The sequence below is a fragment of the Nicotiana tomentosiformis genome, chromosome 6, assembly GCF_000390325.3.
Source record: "Nicotiana tomentosiformis chromosome 6, ASM39032v3, whole genome shotgun sequence".
Lineage (NCBI taxonomy): Eukaryota > Viridiplantae > Streptophyta > Magnoliopsida > Solanales > Solanaceae > Nicotiana > Nicotiana tomentosiformis.
The window spans coordinates 135415545-135437808 of NC_090817.1; the positions used below are offsets into that span (position 1 = coordinate 135415545).

At 36.7% G+C, this 22264-nt stretch overlaps 1 protein-coding gene across 2 annotated transcripts; it reads left to right on the plus strand.

Moving 5' to 3' along the window:
* The first annotated feature begins 7760 nt into the window (after positions 1-7760).
* LOC104119289 (uncharacterized) lies at positions 7761-12784 on the plus strand. Of its 2 annotated transcripts, none has more exons than XM_070177854.1 (5): positions 7761-8039; positions 9863-10049; positions 10132-10238; positions 11512-11546; positions 12369-12784. In XM_070177854.1, the coding sequence occupies exons 2-5, from the start codon at positions 10047-10049 to the stop codon at positions 12434-12436; spliced, it is 213 nt and encodes a 70-aa protein (XP_070033955.1). In that variant the 5' UTR covers positions 7761-8039; positions 9863-10046; the 3' UTR covers positions 12437-12784. The 2 variants fall into 2 exon arrangements, with proteins under 2 accessions (XP_070033955.1, XP_070033954.1); XM_070177853.1 differs by having other exon boundaries at positions 7763-8039; positions 10003-10049.
* The last annotated feature ends 9480 nt before the right edge of the window (positions 12785-22264 follow it).

Below are 22264 nucleotides of genomic sequence, written 5' to 3' on the forward strand. Positions count from 1 at the left end.
TCCGCTTTTGGTCTCGATTATCTATTTAAAAAAATTGGCTTGAATTGCAATTGTAATCGACTTACTTAGTCTAGAGACTAAGTGCCATCACGATGCCTGTGGTAGGATTTTGGGTCGTGACAAGTTGGTATCAGAGCTCTAGGTTCATAGGTTCTATGAGTCACGAACGAGTTTAGTAGAGTCTTGCGGATCAGTACGGAGACGTCTGTACTTATCTTCGAGAGGCTACAGAGCTAGTAGGAAATTTTTTCACTTTTTTCATTCCTTATTGTGCGGTATTTGTTCAGCTTGAAGCATATATCTTATGTTATTTTGCATCCACTCGTGTATAAAATTGCGCACTCGGTATCAACTATGCGTCAATGGTTCATGATACTACAGAGGGGTTATAAGGGATCTAGAGTTGCTCAACCATTCCTACAACGTGTCGTCCAAATCGAGGATGCGGAAGTATTGAAAGATCACTCAGTTGTGCACATGGGGGTGCAGTAGGTTTTGACATCTGGTTGATAAGTATGATCTTAAGAAGCTTTAATTAATTACCTAATCGTCACAATCATGGTAGGGTCATGAGGTGGATGTAGATCTGAAGATTGTTGGTGGTATTAGAGACTATGCAGTTTGTATGGGATTTTCATTTAGTGAAAGGTACATACTAGCAGTCAAGGCACTCGAGGAATCAATTTTGTCCATCACGAGGATGACATGCGCCCATTAAATGGCTTGATATGTCTTATGACTGGTGACGTACAGCCATCACGACGCTTGTTGTGGGATTTAGGGTCGTGATATATATATATATATATATATATATATATATATATATATATATATATATATATATATATATATATATATATATATAAATAAAATTGTGATTTGGAAATCCACCACCATCTAATGCGTCAATTTGACATACAGTTTAATGGGTTTGTGGTGTTTGATGGAAATGAGTTCTTTTGAAATCGATTTTAAGCATATCGTTAACTTGCAACAGAAATTCGTCATTTTAATATACAATTTAATGAGTTTGGTGATGGTTGATGAAATTAATGATGATGAATTTGGCAGTGAAATCGGTGGTGTAGATTTGGTGGTGACTAATAAAATTGGTGGTGATTGGGTTTGTGATGGTGGTGTTATTGGTAGTAATAGAGGTTTGGTGGTGGGTGTGGAAGAAGACAAAAAAATGTGTGAATAAAAAAAAGGAAAATAAAAGTTAAAAACAGATGATGCTGACGTGGCATGCGCGTGTGATGCACTTTATACTGTGAAAGTGGTATTATGTTTCAGAAGGTGGTATTAAATTCAATTTGAATACGGATAGGGAGGTACTAGGATATCCGTAAAGGTTGAGTGTGAAACTGATTTTTCTGGTAAACTACAGGTTGCATCTTATGCATTTTTCCTTTTTTTTTAAAACCTAGTTATAAATATTAAATACTAACAATAAAAGTGTCATTTTTACACCAATCTTAACACTTTTATCTTATAAATTGCTTTAAGTATTCAAAAGTACTATAATTTAATTTCCCCTGCCCCCAACTTTGGATAGAATTAGACTCGGGTTGAGTGACACTAGTATGCACCAATCCCTAACACTTATCAAACGGAGATTAATATATAGTCATTTTTTGGTAAAATATTTTTTTTAATCAAAAAGGAAAAAAATTCTTCATTTATGGATGAATCTAGTTTTTTCATAATTATTTTAATTTTTTAATTTTGCACAAAGGGTCAAAAACATTCCTAGACTATGCCAATGAAACAATTTTATCATTCCTTTAAAAATGTCCACCTACCCTTAACGTTTCCAAAGAGGTTTGATTTTGCCCTTATGAGCTAACAATAACAATTAAAGATATAGATCATTCGACCATTTAACATTCTAGTTAAAGTTTTAAGACCAAATTGTTATCAAGTTTATATCTATGTTATTATTATTCTATTAGATGTTGAATGGTTAAACTCATTATCAAATATAATTTCATTACAAAATTATTAAGTTGTTGATTGATGCTTAAAAAAATTATTATTTATATCATAACATGTTTGGTTAAGGATTATATAATTTAAGCATTATGTTTGTAGCAGTTTTTGGATAATACTAGTATTTAATGGTAATATATCATAAATTTGATATAATTCACCGCATAATTATCTAGTATAATAACCTTAAATTATTATCAAGTACAGAAAACAATGTCTTGCTAACTATTATGTGACCCAATGATCCCTAACGGTACAGGGTTAGTAAATTATTCAATGTTCTTCTTCTTTTTTTCAAACTGTTATGAAAATAATTATAAATATGGATGTCCATTTATTACTCCGCTATAGATAATCTTCATGAAGAAGATTATCCGTTTGGTACTCTATTGAAGTTTATCTACAAGCAGCTGATGCGGGCAGGTTGCAAGCAACTCAGTGAAATAATTTGCAGAAGCTTCTTATTAAACAAGCAGGTTGCAAGCAGCTCATGCAGACAGCTTACAAGCAGTTCAAGAAAAGCCTCGCAGCTGCTTCCTGAAAAGCCTCACAACTGCTTTCTTTCTTCTATAAAATAGAGGAGTTTTCAGTTCATTATGTACATCAGTTTGAAGTTGAATAAAAATATTAAACTCCCTCTATATTTGTATAACGACCCGACCGGTCGTTTTGAGCATTTGCACTTTGCTCGGTAGTTTACAGGCGTGAGTAGCTCCGTATGAGGTATTTTGACTTGTGTGAATCGTCAGTTTTGATTTTCAGGTTATTTGGAACTAATTTGGAAGAATGATTCTCAACTAGGGAGTTTTAAATTCGAAAGAGTTGACCCAGTTTGACTTTTTAGCATTTGACCTCGGATTGAAATTTTGATGGTTCCGTTAGATTCGTTGGGTGATTTTGGACTTAGGAGCGCATCCGGATTGTGATTTGGAGGTCCGTGGTTAAATTTGACTCGAAATGGCGAAAGTTGAAATTTTGAAAAGTTTGACTGGGAGTGGACTTTTTGATATCGGGGTCGGATTTCGATTCTGGAAATTGGAGCAGGTCCATAATGTCGAATGTGACTTGTGTGCAAAATTTGAGGTCAATCGGACGTGATTTGATAGGTTTCGGCATCGGTTGTGGAAGTTTGAAGTTTCAAAGTTCATTGATTTCGAGTTGAGGTGTGATTCGTTGTTTCAATGTTATTATGTATGTTTTGAGGCCTCGAGTGAGGTTGCTGAAGTTTCCTGGTGTCTGAGTTCTAGTTTCCTTATACGCGATCGTGTGGGGTGATCCGCGATCACGTAGGCTTAGCTGGGCAGAGGATGGAATTGTTCTTCACGTTCGCAGACATGGGCATGTTGTAGAAACATGAAGATTTTCAATCTTTCAGTCATTTGTAATCTCAATATGATAGCCATTTGTATTAGTAAACTTCAAGTTTACTACAACATATATTTTGACCATAATCATATAATATGAATGACATATTATTTGTATATAAGCTATTCAAGAGCCTTTATATATTATCCACAATTTAATATTTTTTAGACACTACTAGTGTCATGTGTCTTCTAGACAAACAGTTAGCTCTTCAGGAGTTGTTGATACATTTTGTACAATCAATATTGATACATTTTGTACAATCAAATATTGCTCAGACACTTCTGGTATCATGAGAGAAAATCATAATCAAATAAACTATATAAAATAATTATTTAAGCACAAGAAAACACCTCTTCATAAAATTTTCCTACTTCAGGAAGAAATTTCAATTGTGTTACTTCTCCAGGAGAAAATTTAAAATACGAAATATTGAGTATATATTTTCTTTGATGGAAAATTAATATTTTCTTATGGAATTAATTCCAATAAATTTTATTGATTGAAAAGAATTATTTGTGGCTAGATTCGAGGCGTTTGGAGGCCAATTCACGAGGCAAAGATATTGCAGAATAAAGAATTACACGGTTTTAGGTAAGTAAAAGTTCTAAATTTGGTCCTGAGGGTATGAAACCCCGGAATATGTATTATTTAATTGGTTTTGAGGTGACGCGCATGCTAGGTGACGGGTGTATAGGCGTGCACCGTAGGAATTATGACTTGGTCAATTCCATGAAACTATGTAATTGAAAAATCTGTTGATATACGTATATTTTTCCCCGTATTAGAGAAATTGATTTATGAATCATGTTTAAATCATATGTTTACACTGTTGGGACCCACAAAGGTTTTGTACTTGTGAAATTATTTGCTAAATTATTGTTTTGCACTCAGTCACAGTTTTATTTGCATATTTTTACCTCAGTTTCTCTTGTTCATTATTGATGCATCATATCATTGTTGTTGGGCTACTTATCATGATTTCTGAGAGCCCGAGAGACTGGAAAGGTTGATGACTAAATAAGGCCGAGGGCCTGATTGTGAGGATATTTATGGATTGGGTTGTACGCCGTAGCATGTTTCAATTGATTTATGCCATGATTGGCTTGATATAGCGCTTGGGCTGAAGGAGCCCCTTCGGAGTCTGTACATACCCCCAGTGAGAGCAGGTACCTACTGAGTGCGAGTGTCGGGCTGCACGCCCCAGCATGTTTTAATTGATTTATGCCATGATTGACTTGATATAGCGCTTGGGCTGAATGAGCCCCTCCTGAGCACAGGTACCTACTGAGTGCGGAGTGCCGAGTGATGAGTGACTGTGAGGAATGAGCGACTGTGAGGAAAGAGTGACTATGAGAAAAGAGTGACTGTGAGGTTGGAGTGAATGGGAGGATTGAGTGACTGTTACTCTGAGAGGATGCATTAATTTCATTATTTGCTGCATTTCACCTGTCACATATCACTATTTTGGAAATTTTGGAAAAAAATTATTTTCTGTTTCGGTCAAACTTGATATGAAATTTCAATGAAATCTTAAATGTTGAACTTGAAAGCATGCCTACCCTTTTATATGGGAAAGTACTGTATTTGGACTTAGCTGAGAAGCTCGTCACTAATTTCAGTTCTTTATTTATTATTGTTACTTAATGAGTTGGTTGTACTCATACTACACCCTGCACTTCGTGTGCAGATCCAGGTCATCTCGGATACAGTGGGTGTTGATTCTTTCACACAATCGATTTTCTGGAGATTCAGAGGTAGCTGCTATGTTTCGCTGACCTTGTCTCTCCTTCCCTATCCTTTTGTTTATTATATTTGGTCTCATATTATTATAGACCATATTTTCCAGACTTGTAATGTATAGATGCTCATGTACTCAGTGACACCGAGTTTTGGGAGTGTATTTATTTCCAATGTTGTGTGATTTACCCTTAAACTTAATTATTATGTTTTCAGTATTAAAAATAAATAGTGGGTTATTGGTGTTGTCGGCTTGCCTAGTATCGAGATAGATGCCATCACAACGAGTGAGATTTCGAGTCATGACAATAGGGAAAAAGCACTATACCTAGGAATCAACAACACAAAAACTTTGTTCTAAGTGAGCCCGATTCTAAGTGAGCCCTTTCCTTAGCGGGCTTGGGACCAAAAGAATGGTTAGGACAACAAACATCCATCTCGTTTGTCCTTTGGATACCCGTATAACCATCGTAAGGCTATTATACTTTTAGGAGGAATATTGATACCAACAATAAAAATTTTGGTCATGATAGTTTAGTTGAAGCAACGGAACATACACCAAGAACATCCTCTACAAGGAGGGTACAACAACATTACATCATACAATACAACATTTATCATTGCAAATGCTATATAACTAACTTAACTAATTGAATTATTCATGTTTGCATGTTCAATATCTAACAATTTTGAACTCACCTATTACGTTAATGTAATTACACTCGTTTTTCCATTTAAATGCATATTGGATCTATCATGACACCAATTGCTATTACACACAGTTTATTCTTGTTAAATATATTTTTTTTTGTTAATAGACAAGCTTACATGTGCAACGCGCGTATCCTAAAGCTAGTATGTTTAAAAATAATTAAACTTTAAAAGAATTTATTTCACCCTTGATGATATATTTTTTATAGCCATAAAACATCATGCAGTGTTTAACAAGTTTCATAAATCTTTAAATGTTTCTTAAGCTTTTGCCCAATTAACAGTAATATATTATATATAGGGTGTGTTTGGTAGGAAGGAAAATATTTTTCATGGAAAATATTTTTCGAAATTAAGTGATAAAATCACTCATTTTCCCTTGTATGGTTGGTGAGTGAAAAACTTTTTTTCGAATTTTTTTTTCTAGTGTTTGGTTAGAGAGTATAAAATATTTTTAGAAAAATAATTTTTTATGCTACTGTCCTTAACCCACATTCCCCAAAATCCTTATATTTTCTGTACTCCTCCTCCCCTCCCCCCTCTCCCCTCCCCTCCCGGACTCTATTTTCTTCAAGAATTTAAATTATTCTTTTAAAATTCACATAAACTCAAAGGAACTAATGTGTTACTTTACTTTTTCACACAAGAACAATGTTGAAATTTGAGCTCGATAAAAAAAAACTTTATTTTGTTTGAAAAAGAAAGTATCCTTTTGCAACATGAAAAGAAATTACCCATTTTGTTGAATGAAAGAAAATATTTTTTCTACATCATGAAAGAAAATACCCAATTTGTTGAAATGAAAGAAAATACTTTTTCTAAATCATGAAAAGAAACTACTCATTTTGTTGAAAAAAATACTTTTTTCTATTTTAGGAAAAGAAAATATTTTTTTTAGCAAATATACTACTAGGCTATGTGCCTAGTAGTCACTATATATAAATAAAATCCCAAAAGGGGTCCAAGTCTTACAAATTGAACAAATATAAGCTGAAAAGAGCATACTAATGCTACCTATTACAAATGTAAACTTAACTATATATATAGGCTAACTATTACAGACTCCAAAAATCTCCGCGTGATAAATTTGCATGCGAGTTGCAAAACTTCAAAGTAGCACCTACAAAACTTTCACTATGCGCCGATTTTTGCAATCCAACGAACAAGGCATGAAAGAATACAACACTGCTACACCACAACAAAGAGGAGTTCATAACATCTGTAAAGTAGGAGCAGCCGCATGATACACGGCTCATCAAATAGAAGCATGAAAAAAAAATACTTAGTTTGTTAAAATGAAAGAAAATATTTTTTCTATATCATGAAAAGAAAGTACGCATTTTGTTAAAATGAAAAAAAAAATACTTTTTATATATCATGAAAAAAAAAACTCGTTTTGTTAAAATGAAAGAAAATATTTTTTCTAAATCATGAAAAAAAGTACTCATTTTGTTGAAATGAAACAAAATACTTTTACTACATCATGAAAAATATATACTCATCTTGTTGAAATAAAAAAAAAGTACCCTATCTGCAACATGAAAAGAAAGTATTCTTAACTATAGTTCTATTTAGGGCGGGTGGTGAGTGAGGTTGGGTGGGTGGGTGGGTAGAGTAGTTTGGGGTGGGTTGGTTGGATGGGGAATAGGGTAGAGAAAATTGAAAAAGAATTTTGGAAGGGAAAATATTTTTCGCCAATTAGAGAAAAATGAGTTCAAAATATTTTTCAAAATATTTAAGTCAACCAAATATAAAATAATTAAAAAATATTTTTCGTACCAAACACACCCATAATCTCACTTAATAATGATAGATATGATTTTACATAACCATCGAATATAATTTAATAAAATAATTTGATTTAGCTAAAAAAAACAATTCGAACGTAAATGCTTCATTTGCAATAAATTTTTACTACTACTTCTTTATTTGATTCGTTTTTATTTTCCCTTTTTGTTTTTGTTTCTTTTGTCCAAAGAAGGTAAAAGACAAGGTTTTCACATTGCAGATCAAGGTTTTCATATCTCATTAATCTTCTTCCAAGTTCTATCCCACCAGCCTCCCGATTTCCAAGACTCTTACCTATCATCTTTCTGATTATAGAGAGGTGATTTAGCTTGAATTTACGCCCAACTTGCTATTTTCTCCGAGGTCGGAGACAAGCGCTTTGGATCTGGAGATCAGGAAATGTTCTAAAATCTCCCTCAATTACGCTCTTGGGCTCTTGATTTTAGGTAACGCACGCCCCCCTTTCCTGCGTTTGTTTTAAGGTTTTAAACTTTTCTTCAATTCCTTTTCACCTTTACAACGCAGCAAAAAACTACCCAATTACCAACCCGAGTTAGAAATGTGTACTTAGAGTAGCATTTTAGTCAGCTTGCTGTCTGCTTTTAAAAGATACCAAAATGTTATTGCTTAAAAGAAAAATTGCTATGTGTGATGCAGTCTCCTATTCTAATTCCTTCTGTTTTTGCTTGATGAACTGATGAATAATAGTCTAATGCTCTGCCTGATATCCATTGCAATACAAAAGATTAATTCATGAGTTCAAATTTTCAATATTTAGAATCCTAAAATGTAATTTCTGACCTGAATATAGTCAAAATTGGTACATCTTCAGTTAGTTTGGTTGATCTAAGTATTCGGAACTTTTGGTAACTGTTCTTCATGTTGGGATTTGATAGAGTTTGTTTGTTCATGATCCACTTTCTTGTTGTTTTTGCTGCTTAATATTAATTTCTGTATGATATCAAGTTCTATGTCCTCTTTTGTCTTTTAAGTTATGAAACAAAACAATGTAGTACTGGAAGTTAATGTTACCTATCAAAGCACAAGTGTTGAACTTGGAAGCTTTTCTAGCTAGGATACTGTCGATCAAGACGATAATATATGATTCAAGTTCAATGAAATTTTAGCAATGTGGCTTCACTCGCAACTTGGAAATTTGATTGCTGTGTGGTCAGAGGAGCTTATATGCTATGCATAGTTTCATGATATAACATAGATTAGATTTTTCCACAAATCATAGAGCATTGCAATGATAGATGTTGCAGAAGGCAGGTACTGGGACATCTAGAGATTGGAATAGTAAATGATTTCTTATGTGTTCACCAGTAAAATTTTGTGGTTAATATGGGTTATATATAAGCCAAAGTTGAGGTATTTAAGCAAGATTGGGTTGCTATAGTGGTAAGCACCCTCCACTTCCAACCAAGAGGTTGTGAGTTCGAGTCACCCCAAGAGCAAGGTGGGGAGTTCTTGGAGGGAGGCAACCGAGGGTCTATCGGAAACAGCCTCTCTATCCCAGGGTAGGGGTAAGGTCTGCGTACACACTACCCTCCTCAGACCCCACTAGTGGGATTATACTGGGTTGTTGTTGTTGTTGAGGTATTTAAGCAGGCAGGTTATAGGAGAAAGGCTGGTTGAATTTTGCTGTATAGAAGTAGCTGGTTAGAATCGTTAGAGTTGAAGATTCAGTGGCAACTGCAACAGGATATCGTTAAAAAGGCAGAGAAGAAGGGGAGAGGAGACTCTAGAACCTTGATTCTTCAGCATCACACATCACGGAGTTCGAAATGTTTCTTTTCCTGATAAGTGAAGGAGTTAAACAAATGCCGTAACTGTCTGACTGAAAGGGGCAATATAAATACGGTTGTAAGTTGTAATATAACTACAGGCTACATCATATTTGAGCGCGAATAGAGATTTAATTTCCTGACTGACAGTTGTAAGTTTTACATTGAAGTGTCTTTTTGACTATTATTTGCTTTTCTTTCAGGGTCTAAATATTTCTGACTAGATTTCCCTATTAAGTTCCTTGAGTAGAGACTGTCAGAAAAAAAGAGCAAAAATGATCCCCCCCCCCCCCCCCCAAGTGCAGAAAGTTTAATGTAGAGATTCCGATTTTTGTTAATAGCAAAAGCATAGCTCGTGAAATGTTAGTGGCTGTGTTTCTATGATTTTGTTTATTTTGTAGGGTTTACTTATTTAGTGAATCTAGTATCAATTTGATGTTGGAGTATGCATTTCTCATTTGATCTGGTTTATAATGACAAAGGTGCTCTTGGTCATCCATTAATTGTTATTTCGTTTCATCACTTGATCAAAAGACGAAGAGGAGGCACCACAAACCTTTTATTGCATCAAATCTTTTGACATTCTGCGAGTGGAGTTAACAGATGCTTCTTTACTTTGTAGACTTGGCGGAAGGCAACACTGATTAAGAGAGGAAAAATTTAAATATGGTAAGTTTGTTTACGATTATTATCAATACTGCTTGAATTTACAAGTACGATACTCATTTATTTTTTCTGCTGGGATTTTCAGTCGGCACTCTTCAATTTCCACTCCTTTCTGACGGTAGTGCTGCTAGGGATTTGTACATGCACTTATGTGAAGATGCATTTTCCTGCACTTCTTGAACAGAGAACTGGGTAAGTCTTCTCCATGAGTATATAAATATAATAACTTATAAGAAAGTATAAGTAGCTCTCTATAGCTGGGGGATAGGAATTTGGCCTTAGTGTCATGTCAGTGTTACCTATGCTGAGCCTTAATAGTTCCTATATCAGTTTCTTCTTTATTTCCTCTTGTGGTAAAGGGTAAAAAAATGCTTCTTTTATTCCTTTATTATGTGGATGCCTGGTTTGAGAATGTCTTTTGCTGGTGCATTTTCTGAATGCACTCTGTATTTCTATTATTCTGTCATGGTCGGCATTTCATGTATGGTCTCACTTATAAGGCAGCAGGTAAGCCTTCTCTTTTACTGGGTACCATGTAAGCCTGCAACATGGTAAATTTTGTCGTTGGATGGGTTCCATTTGCTGCTAAAGACACATATTAGCCCTCTACACACCCTCCCTGTGGTCGGAACCTTCTCCCTTCTTTCTTGCTCCTTCTTCATTGCCCCCATCCATCATTTTTTTTTGGGGGGGGGGGGGGGGTTGGTAGGGGCTTCACAGACGGGTTAGAGGAAATAGCTCATAAGAAGGAGGGTTCAGGAGAGAGGCACATTCCTTCTTTTCAGAACTCTCCTGCAACATATCCCTCTTCATATTCTGTCTTTCATAAGGTTTAACCCCACAAATTGAAGGTTTTAGAATGGTCATGTACCTGAGGGGCTCAAGAATGATGATCTGTGTCACACCTACACATACACACATAACAAACATAAAAGAAGAAAAGAAAAGAGCCAAAATTAGGCATTTACAATCTGTTTCGTGCAATTATCCTCCTCCTGAGCTATGTATATCCACAATGACGAGCCATGTGACCCACCTTATGTACTACGCGACTATGAGGATTTAAGGGTTCCCGATGTAGTTCTATTGCTCTGGGGAAGTTGGTGGTTAAACCTGCATGTGTGGATGTTCTTTCACTCGAAAATATCTTTGTTAGGACAAAATATGGGAAACTCTGATCCAAAATGATCTCATTGAGGTTGAACATGATGCTAGTTGGGGGAGAAAAAGATTACATGGGCACTTTTAATTGGATCTACTCGTTTTACTTGGCTTTTAATGGACTTAAACATGTAATTTTAGCTGAGGACATCTCAGGCTTCGACTGCCTATCTAAAAAAAATTCAGGTTTCGAAGCTAACAAAAGTTCTGTAATATGTTCTCCATGTATCTCCCCCTTAATGTTGTAGCTTATTGCTTTATACTATATTTCTTTTACATACTTACTAGATGGTAAACGTGGCAGGTTTCGAGGTTTCTTTTGGAAGGCTGCTAGAATAGGTAAGTTATCTCCTACCTCGCTGATGTACTTCTTTGAAGAATTTTCTGGACTAGTTTCCTCTTCTTTTTTTTAACAGAATTCCAAACTGTTTTGCTGGTTGTTAAAAATAATGCCCGCATCTCTCTTAAACGATTACTGGCATGCATCCTATGAAATCGAACCATACAATAGGATGTTGATGAATTACTGAAGCACTGCCGATATGAGGACACACAATTTAAATAGGGGCATCATACTTTTAATAAATACGAATAACACAATCCTGGTTAAGCATTATTGTTATATCATAAGTGCATCATCTTGAAAGGAAGTTATTCTTGTAGCTCTCTCTTGCTTGACCAATCCATAATATTTTGTAACATATGATCCTTTTTTCCCCCTCTTACCCCATTTTTAATGTAACTAGAAGCTTCATCTGCTTGTGTGATTGCATGTCACTTGTATTCCTATATCTTCATGGTGGTTCTTCTTCCGTTTGCTCTAACTTGTTTATTCTTCTATTTGGGGGTTCTCTTTTTGTTTAGAGAGTTCTCTGATTCTTTTAACACTTCAATTAATTTAAAGTCACGAAAATGGTGGAATTGTTTTTGCTCATCTCCTCGAAATTTCCCCTTCTACCTAAAGTATGATATTACATATAACCTAAAGCACATTAACTAGCGTATTAAAGAGAAAAGGATAAATAGCACAGAGATCAAGCAATAAAATATGGTGAATGTCCTTTTTCATCCTACCATAGCAAATTTAATCTTTTAATCCATTCATTCAACCAGCATGCATGAAATTTGACAAGTTGTCGTACAATGCTTCAATGTGGACAGGTGAACGTTTGAGTCCATGGGTGGCTGTGGGCTGTTTGACGATGGGTGTTTCAATAATCTTCTTCTGACAGAACAAACTGTTTGAACTCAAGAAAGTACAATCTCAGCTAGGAGTAAATTATCAGTTGATTTTGCTTTTTCATCAAATGCTTTCTTTGATTAAAGGATGACACCAAGCTTGATGTGAGACCAATTCCTGCTTTCCTTGATCACTACCTGGATCGTGAACTGAGTTTTAGCGAGTAAAATCTTTGTACTGTGATGAGAAGGTTGGAATCTGTATTGTCTTTTTTAGCACTCAGAATTTTACTGTACGTGGTAATAGCTGAGTCTACAAATAGAAATCAAGAAGTCTGATGCGCTCATGTATTTGTTTGAATTGATTATCATATCATATGTCCATTATTTGCGTGGTCTATCAGCTGCTCGAACAGCATTGAAAAATTACTCCAGATCCACCTCTCCGTATGAAAAGAAATTTTCTTTAGAATTAAAAAAAACAGAGGAAGAAAAAATCCTCCACAATTATTAAGTATGAAAATATTTTGGTCACCTTATTCCAAGCATTAATTGGTTAGTTTTCTAGCTGCAGTGACCACCGAGTCCAGGGATGCCTCTAGAAACTCTCCAATTTAAAAATCTGACTAGTTACTACTCTATGTTGTCTTTTTCACATTAATGGTGGTCGGGTCAATTTGTAGGTATTTTGCCTATTTCAATAAGTACTTGCTAGTTCTTAATCAAAGTTGGGCAACTTTGTCAGTCAGATGTTACGTAGATGGGAAAAACTTGTCTAGAATTTTGTATTCGTTGAGATTTGAATTTGTCTCACATGATTTCCATCTTACTTTTTTTATGTAGTACACTTGTGCCTCTTCAGAACGGCAGGTCGGGACGTCGGGGTCTAGTCCTATTTTAGTAAAAATAGCACCGGCTAGCCAGTTTTCGAACTGGTAATTTAAAAATAGCCAACATATGCAAAGTCATTCAAAAATAGTCACTATTTTACTGCAACACGGACCGGTCCAGCATAATATATTGGAGATTGATGCACATGTGTATGAACTTCCAGCATATTATGCTGGAACTCCAACACGCGGAAAGTTCCAGCATAATATACCGGAGATTGGAGCACTTGTGTATGAACTTCCAGCATATTATGCTGGACCGGTATATTATACTGGAACTCCAGTATATTATGCTGGAATATTTTCTGGATTTTGAACAGTATTTTCGTTCAGATTTATCTTTACATGAAAAGTGGCTAAATTTCGATTACTTTTGAAACTGTGGCTATTTTTCAATTACCGCTTGTAAATCTGACTATTTTTAAATTTCTCCCCCTATTTTATCAATCAAAGAGTTACAACTTGTTTGGATGGTTATTACATATCGTTTCATAATGTATCATATCGTATTATATTGTCTTGTACTATATCGTTTGATGAACACAATGTTTGGATAGATTGTGTCGTGTGCCGTCATTTTATGATATCCCACACCAGCAATATGAAGAATAAACTTGCAATATTATAAATAAAAAATTATGATACGGTATATAAAAAGGTAGGGTAAATGATAAAATAAAATTATTTAATAATAATGAAGGGTGAGATTGAGAGAAAAAAATAAGGTAACGACGCAACCACACCAGATCGGTTGTTACATAAAGTGGCACATTTCGTAATTACGTAACGACGAATTTAACGACACGATACAATAAAATTTAAGTAACAATCAAAACAAACATCATATTTAAAGTAACAATACGATACAATACAATAGGTAACAACCATCCAAACAAGCTGTTAGTAACAAGCTATCTTAAAGCAATAATTTAAGCTTTAGTTTGACCATAATTTTTTTTATTTACTTTTTTCCAAAAAATATTTAAAAATATTATTTGGTTATAAAGAGTGACAAGTTTTTGGGCAGTTCTTGAAGATGAATTTTCAAGTTTCAAAATTAGACTAGTTTTTCAAGTTTTTCTACTTATAAAACTTCAACTTCTTTTCAATTAAAATGCATGTCCAAAAATAATTTGAACTTCCAAAAATTATTTTTCATCTTTTCTTCAAAAATTCTTTTTTAAGTTTCAATCAAATCTATATCTGAACACTAGCTGATAGAATGTATGAGTCCACCAAACTGTATAGAGACCTGGTCCTATACCAGTTCCCACAGAAATAGCTAATGAACTAGTAAGTAAATGACATGAGAGATTTTTACGTGAAAAAATCCCTACTCAAGGGGATAAAAAATCACGACCTACACTGGTAGGATTTCAACTTCACTAATGAACAATCTTTAGATTACAACCTATTGCAACCTAGGAATTAAACTCTTAATCCCTCACTAACTTGCAATACACCCATTACAAACTTTGCAATATACCTATTACAAAGACTTCAACTCATGACTAACTCTAGTCACGACACAAGCTCTGCGGTTTTGTGGTTTTTGAGGTTCCTAATTTAAGCTTCTAGATAAGCAAAGTAGGAATTACAATAAATAACAAATACAAAGATACAACTCAACTAAGGACATACAAAAGACTTGTTATGGAACTGGTCTGTAGTAGTGTTGCACTTTGTTCTTGATGCACTTGTGACTTCAATGCTGGATAATCAGATCTTGAATGCTTTGGTGAATATCACAAGTGTTCAAGTGATGTTTTGTTGTAATGCTTCTTGTTAATATCCTTTGAATGACATCACTTAGATGATGTAAACACTTGGTTGGTAAAAAGCCATTCCCAATGGGAAGTGACTGTTGCACTGTTTCTGTACTGTAGCATTTACAGTGCAGGCATTCACTTTCCAATTGTAGAGTTGACTTCGTACTGCTGTCAGGGAAACTCAAAGGGATCAGATCCCTGAGTTGATTTTTTTCTGTCTGAAGTCATACAACACACATTAGCTTGAGTCCGTTGATAGAGATATATACCAAGTGTACATCAGGTCCTTTATCTGGTTCTTAACAATAAGTTTGTTAGATCATCAAAACATAATTTTAAGATACTTTAAACCCATCAATTTCTCCCTTTTTGATGATGACAAACTCTAAAAATTGACAACTATTTGCTGAGCACAATAAACCAGATAAAGTACCAGGAACTTCACAAGTTCCCCCGGACTCTATGCTTCCCTCTTATTCAGATCCCCCTGCTTATGCTTCCCCCTTAATTATATCCCCCTGCTTCAATTTATCTTCCCCCTTTTGGCATCATTAAAAATACACAAGCAAGCAATCAACATAAAGAAGTCTAGCCTAGCTAACTCGTGCCACATGTGTGCAAACAACATGATAGAAAAAAAAAGCAGAAAAAGACAAGCATTTAACAATAAAATAGAGTCTTCATTGATTTTTATAAAACATAAGCCTTTGCCATTACAGCAAAGGCAAGTTTGTACTGTTGAAAGCGGGAGCAGTACAGGTGAAATCCATCCACATCACAAAAAGACAAAAACAACTACCACAAGTCATCAAAACAAAAGATAGAAACTTGACGCTGGTCACTGGAAGATTTTATTAGAGGGCACTAGAGGAGGAAGGCTTGGAGGAGGCTACAAGAGTGTTGAGAACAAGGTCAATCCGAGCATTTGCGGACATTTGCTCTGCGAGCAGTTTCTCTCTCAGGTTCTCCACCTGTTGCCTGAGCTCAGCATTTTCCTTAGACAGGCGAGCAACTTCTTCACTTAATGAAATGGAGGGTCCTGGTGCTGCTATAGCCTGACTAAGCTAAGTCTCAAGAATGGCGTTCCGTGACTTCAGCTTTCTGATCTCCTCTGTTGCACTATTATGGGCGTTGATTAGCTGTGAGATCGTCGAAATGCTTCCCATTCTATAACCTTTTAAATACAATCACAATCCTCCAGTGTAGTTTTCGAGAAGGTTTGTTTCCTGGTCCCCATCTTGGGATTTCCTAAAGGTACATCAAAGAACTTGAAGACACGCGTGAGAAGAAAGCCATACGGAAGTCCATGGTTCCCATCTTTGAAAGCTGCCGCTTTTTATATATGTTCAATCATAATGGCATGCAAGGTGATAGAACGGAACTCATCTAGTGCTTCCGTTAAGTATAGATCATACATGGAAGTAATGGACCTTCTTTCAACACGAGGGAGTAGAACCTTGTTAACCAACTCAAATAATAGTTGATACCTCATCCTTATATACTTTGGCTACATAATCTTTGAACAGATAGCCCCACTGCTGAAATTCCACCATCTCAAGAATTTGTCTCATACCCGCTATTTTAGAAATCTCTGGGTCAAAAGTGCGACCCCACAGTACCTTTTGATGTCTCAACCTTTCTTGCCCTAGTACACTTACACTTTTCACCTTTTTGCAGAACCGGGTTCCCCAACAGTTTCCAACTTCCTTTTGCCAGACCTGCCAATGGACTTGCCCTTACCACTTGATTTTACCAGAATATCATCATCAGACACAGATTCTTCCTCCACAACTTGCTTAGACTTGACACTACCTTTCACACACTTTTTACTTGGTTTTTCAACAACTTCCTTTGAAGCACTCTCAACAGATTGTTTCTTTTTCTGAGATCTCTCAACTAGGGAACTTGGTTCCTCCTGAGCATCCTCATCCACCTATATTATTGGAATATTTTTGTCACACATAATTTCCCCTTCCTTCATCAGCCTCTTCTTCTTCTTCTTGCTACTCTTTCTGCTTTTCTTCAGGGCAGAGTCAAAAGCATCCTTCTTTTGCAACCTTGTGGTAGGTCGCTTAGAAGGGGGCTCAGGAGTGACCATGGGCTTTCTAATCTTGAAGCGAGCAATGATAACCATATCATCCTGATCATCCTCATCACTAGGTCTCACAACAGGAGGGATAGACTCCAACGGCTCAACGTCAAAGTGAGGAGAAGGAGCAGGGTCAAAGCTGACCTAGGAAGATGATTCCTGACCTGTTTCCTCAGGGAGGGGATCAGGTTTATCAGTAGGGTTCCCAGTAGCTTCTTCAGGTGCAGGTGGTTCAAAGAGCACCATTGTTCCTTTTTCTCCTAAGAGCGGAGTCCCTTCCCCCTGAGACTCAGGCATGGTAGAAGGTTCTTCATTCACCAGTCCCTCAGCATCAATGGCCAATATGTTTTCAGCGGCCTCCTTTTCCTGAGACTCCATGGGAGCAACAGTGTCCAAGACTGGAGAACTTATGTACTGATCAATATTTTCCTCAAAACCCCTTTTTCTTGTTGAGTTTCACCCTCTTTTTCATCCTTGTTCTGGTTTTTTAGAGTATCAGGCAACGAAGAAAAAATAGTGTCGACTTTTGAGGCTTCGGATTCCTCAACACTTAACAAAGTAATAGGGTCAGATGGAGTGGCGAGAGAGATAAGAGGTGAAAGGGAATCGGGTTTGGATATATCGGTGTCAATAATGATGGAAGAGGGAATTTTTGGTGGTGTTTTGAAGATGGTAGATGAGTCGAAGATGTTACCTTCCAAGGTGGGTAGGGTAGCTTGCTCTTCAGCCATGGTAGATAGTTGGATTGAATATTCTGGAAGGATGGAGAGAGAGAGGGATGATCGCTCAAGGTTAGGAATGAAGGGGTTTTAAGGATGGAAAGGATAATTATGAGGGAAGATAGAAACGGGTTCTAAAACGACGGTAGGTTTATGGGATGATGCACCGTTGCAGAAGAAAATGAAAAGATTTGAAAGAAAAGCTGTGATATACAAGGTCTGAAAAGGTAGATGACGTGTCAGTTAATTTTGTTTCTTTTGAGATACGCATGAGAAAAACATAAGACTACTAACCCGTGGTACAAGAACTAGGTTCCTGACGGGTCTTTTTAAAAAGATTTTCAACTCTCTTTTGTTGTTCATGCATTGTTCCTTCAGCTTCTATAATCATCATGCATGTCTACCTGCAACGGTATAAAAGTGAGTTAAGCTTGGCTAGAAAACACTTTAGCTAGATTTACATGAATGTAATTTTCATAGCCATAGGGAAGGGAATCAGGTTCTCAATTTGGCTTGATTAACCCCAGTGCCATCCTATTTCTTTCAAAATGTTCCCTGCTTAGAGCTTTGGTGAAGATGTCTGCAATTTGGTCTTCTGTACTACAGAACTTCATGCAAATAAGCCCCGTCTCCACGTTGTCTCTGAGAAAATGATGGCTCACATCAATGTGCTTGGTTCTCTTGTGTTGGACCGGGTTCTTTGCCATATTGAGTGCACTGGTGTTGTCACATAACAGAGGTACACAGTCAGTGTATACCCCAAAATCCTTCAACTGTTGTTTGATCCACAAGAGCTGAGCATAACAGGATGCTGCAACAACATATTCTGCTTCAGCTGTTGAGAGAGCTACTGAATTTTGCTTCCTTGTACCTCATGAAATCAGACAGGATCCTAGGAAATGATCCATTCCAGATGTGCTCTTCCTGTCCACATTGTAACCTGCATAGTCAGCGTCAGCATAACCAACAAGATTAAAGTTGTCACCTGAAGGGTAATACAAAACCAGGTCTTGTGTTCCCTTAAGATATCTCAGAATCCTTCTAGCAGTTTTTAGATGAGATTCCTTGGGATTTTATTGAAACTTTGCATATAAACCCACACTGAATACAATATCTGGCCTACTGGCAGTGAGGTAGAGGAGTGATCCAATAATGCCTTGATACATTGTTTGATTTACAGGAGAGCCAGATTCATCCATGTCTAGCTTAGCGGGAGTGGCAATGAGGGTGTCAATCACCTTTGGTGCTTCCATAACAAACCTCTTCAAAATCTCCTTGATATATTTCTGCTGACTAATACAAGTTCCCTTCGTGGACTTCTTCACTTGAAGACCCGAGAAAATGTTCAGCTCCCCCATCATGCTCATCTCAAACTCACTTCCCATCAGTTTTGCAAATTCCTCATAAAGTGAGTAAGTTGTTGCCCCAAAGATATTATCATCAATATATACCTAAACAATGAGCAGGTTCCTTCCTCGTTTCTTCAGAAATAGAGTGTTGTCAATTTTTCCTATTGTAAAGCCATTTTCTAAGAGAAACTTTGACAACCTTTCATACCAAGCTCGAGGAGCCTGCTTCAAACCATACAATGTCTTGTCCAATTTGAACACATATTCAGGATGTTTATGACATTCAAAACCTGGAGGTTGCTTAACATAGACTTCTTCCTTTAGAAAACCATTCAGAAGTGCACTTTTGACATCCATTTGGAACAAGGTGAATTCCATATGTGATGCAAAGGCAATGAGAATTATGACGGCTTTCATGCGAGCAACTGGAGCGAAAGTCTCATCATAATCAATCCCTTCCTCCTGATTGTAACCTTGGACAACCAGCCTTGCCTTGTTCCTTGTAATGTTTCTATGCTCATCAAGCTTGTTCCTGAATACCTACCTGGTTCCTATGATGGTTCTATCTGAGGGTCTAGGTACCAGGTGTCATACTTTGTTCCTTTCAAATTGATGCAGATCCTCCTGCATAGCTGTGATCCAGTCTGCATCATTCAAGGCTTCCTTAATATTTTTGGGTTCTATTTGGGAGAGGAAGGCTGAAAAGGCAAGTGAATTTCTGGCTTTTGATCTAGTTTGGACTCCAGAATCAAGGGGGTTATTATATTATCGAAAGGATGAGAGCTTTTATGTTTCCAATTTGGAACCTGAATCTCATTAGTGGAGGAACTAGGTAATCCTGAATGGTTTCCTTGAATTCCTCTTTCTGCTGCCTGTGGGGTACTTTGAACTGCATCAGCTACTCTTTTTTCAACTTCAGTGGTTGTGATGTGTGTACCAGGTTCCTCTTGAGTTGGAGAGGAAGAGGTTGCATTGTCTTCATTTGCCTCCTTCATTTGACTCATCATATCTGCCTTTCCATTTGCCATTCGATGATCTCTCCTAGAACCAGCAGTGGCTCACTGTCTTGATCATCCTTGTTGCTCTTCTCACCAGATGGAAGTGTTTTGTTGAAGATTACATGAACACTTTCTTTCACACATTGAGTCCTTTTATTGTAAACCTTGTAAGCTTTGCTTTAAGAGAAATACCCAAGAAAAATTCCTTCATCACTTTTGGCGTCAAATTTTCCAAGCTGATCCTTTCCATTGTTGAGAACATAGCATTTGCACCCAAACGTTCTTAGGTGAGTCAGCTTGGGCTTCCTTCCATTTAGCAGTTTATAAGGAGTTTTGTTCAGGAAGGATCTGATCATGCACCTGTTCACCAAGTATCAGGCTGTATTTATGGCTTCAGCCCAGAAGTTTTTGGCTATTCCACTATCAATAAACATTGTTCTAGCCTTATCTTCAAGGGTTCTGTTCTTCCTTTCTACAACTCCATTTTGCTGTGGAGTTCTTGGAGCTGAGAAGTTGTGGGTGATGTCATTTTCACTGCAGAATTCATCAAACTTGGCATTGTCAAATTCTGTTTCATGATCGGATCTGATGCAAGCCACTTTTGATTCCATATTCACTTGGATTTTCTTGACAAAGGCTACAAACACTTCGAAGGTCTCATCCTTGGTTCTGAGAAACAGTGTCCAAGTGAATCTTGAGTAGTCATCTACTATCACAAAAATATATCTTTTTCTTCCTCTGCTTGGCACTCTCATAGGACCACATAGATACATATGAAGGACTTCAAGTGGCTTTGATGTGTTGACATCCTTCTTTGGCTTGAATGAGGATTTCACATGCTTTTCTCTAGCACATGCATCACACACTCTGTGCTACATGAATTTTGAATTTGGCAATCCAAGAACCAGGTCCTTCTGTATCAGCTTGTTCAGAAGAGAGAAGTTTGCATGTCCCAGCCTTCTGTGCCATAACTCTGCATCATCATCAACTGCTTTCAAGCAACTCATATCACCACTTTATAGGGACTTGAAATCAGCAACGTAGATGTTCTTGTATCTTTTGGCCACTAGTACCACTTCACCAGTTACCAGTTTAGTAACTGTGCACACCTTTGACAAGAACTCCACCTTGTTTCCTTTATCAAAGATTTGAGAAACACTCAAGAGACTATACTTCAGACCATTTACATAGTACACGTTCTCAATTGAGTGTGAGAGAGACTTTCCAACTTTTCCAACACCAAGAATGTACCCCTTTTTCCCATTTCCAAAGGATACATTCCCTCCTTGCAGGGCTTTTAGTGAAAGGAAGTCCATGGTATTCCCAGTCATATGCTTAGAGCATCCACTGTCCATAATCCATTGTTGACTCCTTCCTTTCACTGTTCCCTGCACAGATAAATCAAGGGTTAGATTTAGGAACCCAAACAAGTTTGGGTCCCTTGTAATGAGAAAAGGGATGATTGAGAGCTCTTCTAGTTCATGCAGGCAACATGCGTTTTTTGTGAGTGGCACCTGGTCCTCTTCCAGTAGTTACTTTTTCAGCAAAAACTTTGTTTTTCTAAACAGACTGGACTCTGGCTTGGCAATTATCTTTGAAATGCCCATTGTTCCTACAGTGGGTACAAAGCCAGTTATCAGGTATAATGACGTACTTGCTATGAGGGTTATAGGGAACTTTCTCCCTTTGGAACCCTATTCACTGCGTGTTTCCACCATTATTAAAGTACATGGCAGTAATAGCATATGAGGACCAGGTCCACTTAAGAGATTTCTCAAGATCATTTTTTACTTTCTCCAATTCTACTTGAAGCTGCTTATTTTTCTCAAGCTCAGCACACAGACTAGTTTTCACATTATTCAGCTCATTTTCAAGTTTAATATGTGCCTCACTAGCTACTTCCTTCCCTTTCTCATAATTTCCAGGCCTACATTCTGCTTTAAGTCCCTCAATTGTTTCCTCTAGGTCTACGATTACCACTAAGAGATCATCTCTTTCTTGCTCAGTAATGGCAACTTTCTTCACTAAGGCATTCTTTTCTTTACTAAAGTTCTCTGTGGTTTC

Coding starts and splice junctions, on each gene's coding strand:
- LOC104119289 (XM_070177854.1), top strand. Junction 10,239..11,511: donor CTTCTTGAACAGAGAACTGG/GTAAGTCTTCTC, acceptor TAAACGTGGCAG/GTTTCGAGGTTTCTTTTGGA. Junction 11,547..12,368: donor TTGGAAGGCTGCTAGAATAG/GTAAGTTATCTC, acceptor CAATGTGGACAG/GTGAACGTTTGAGTCCATGG.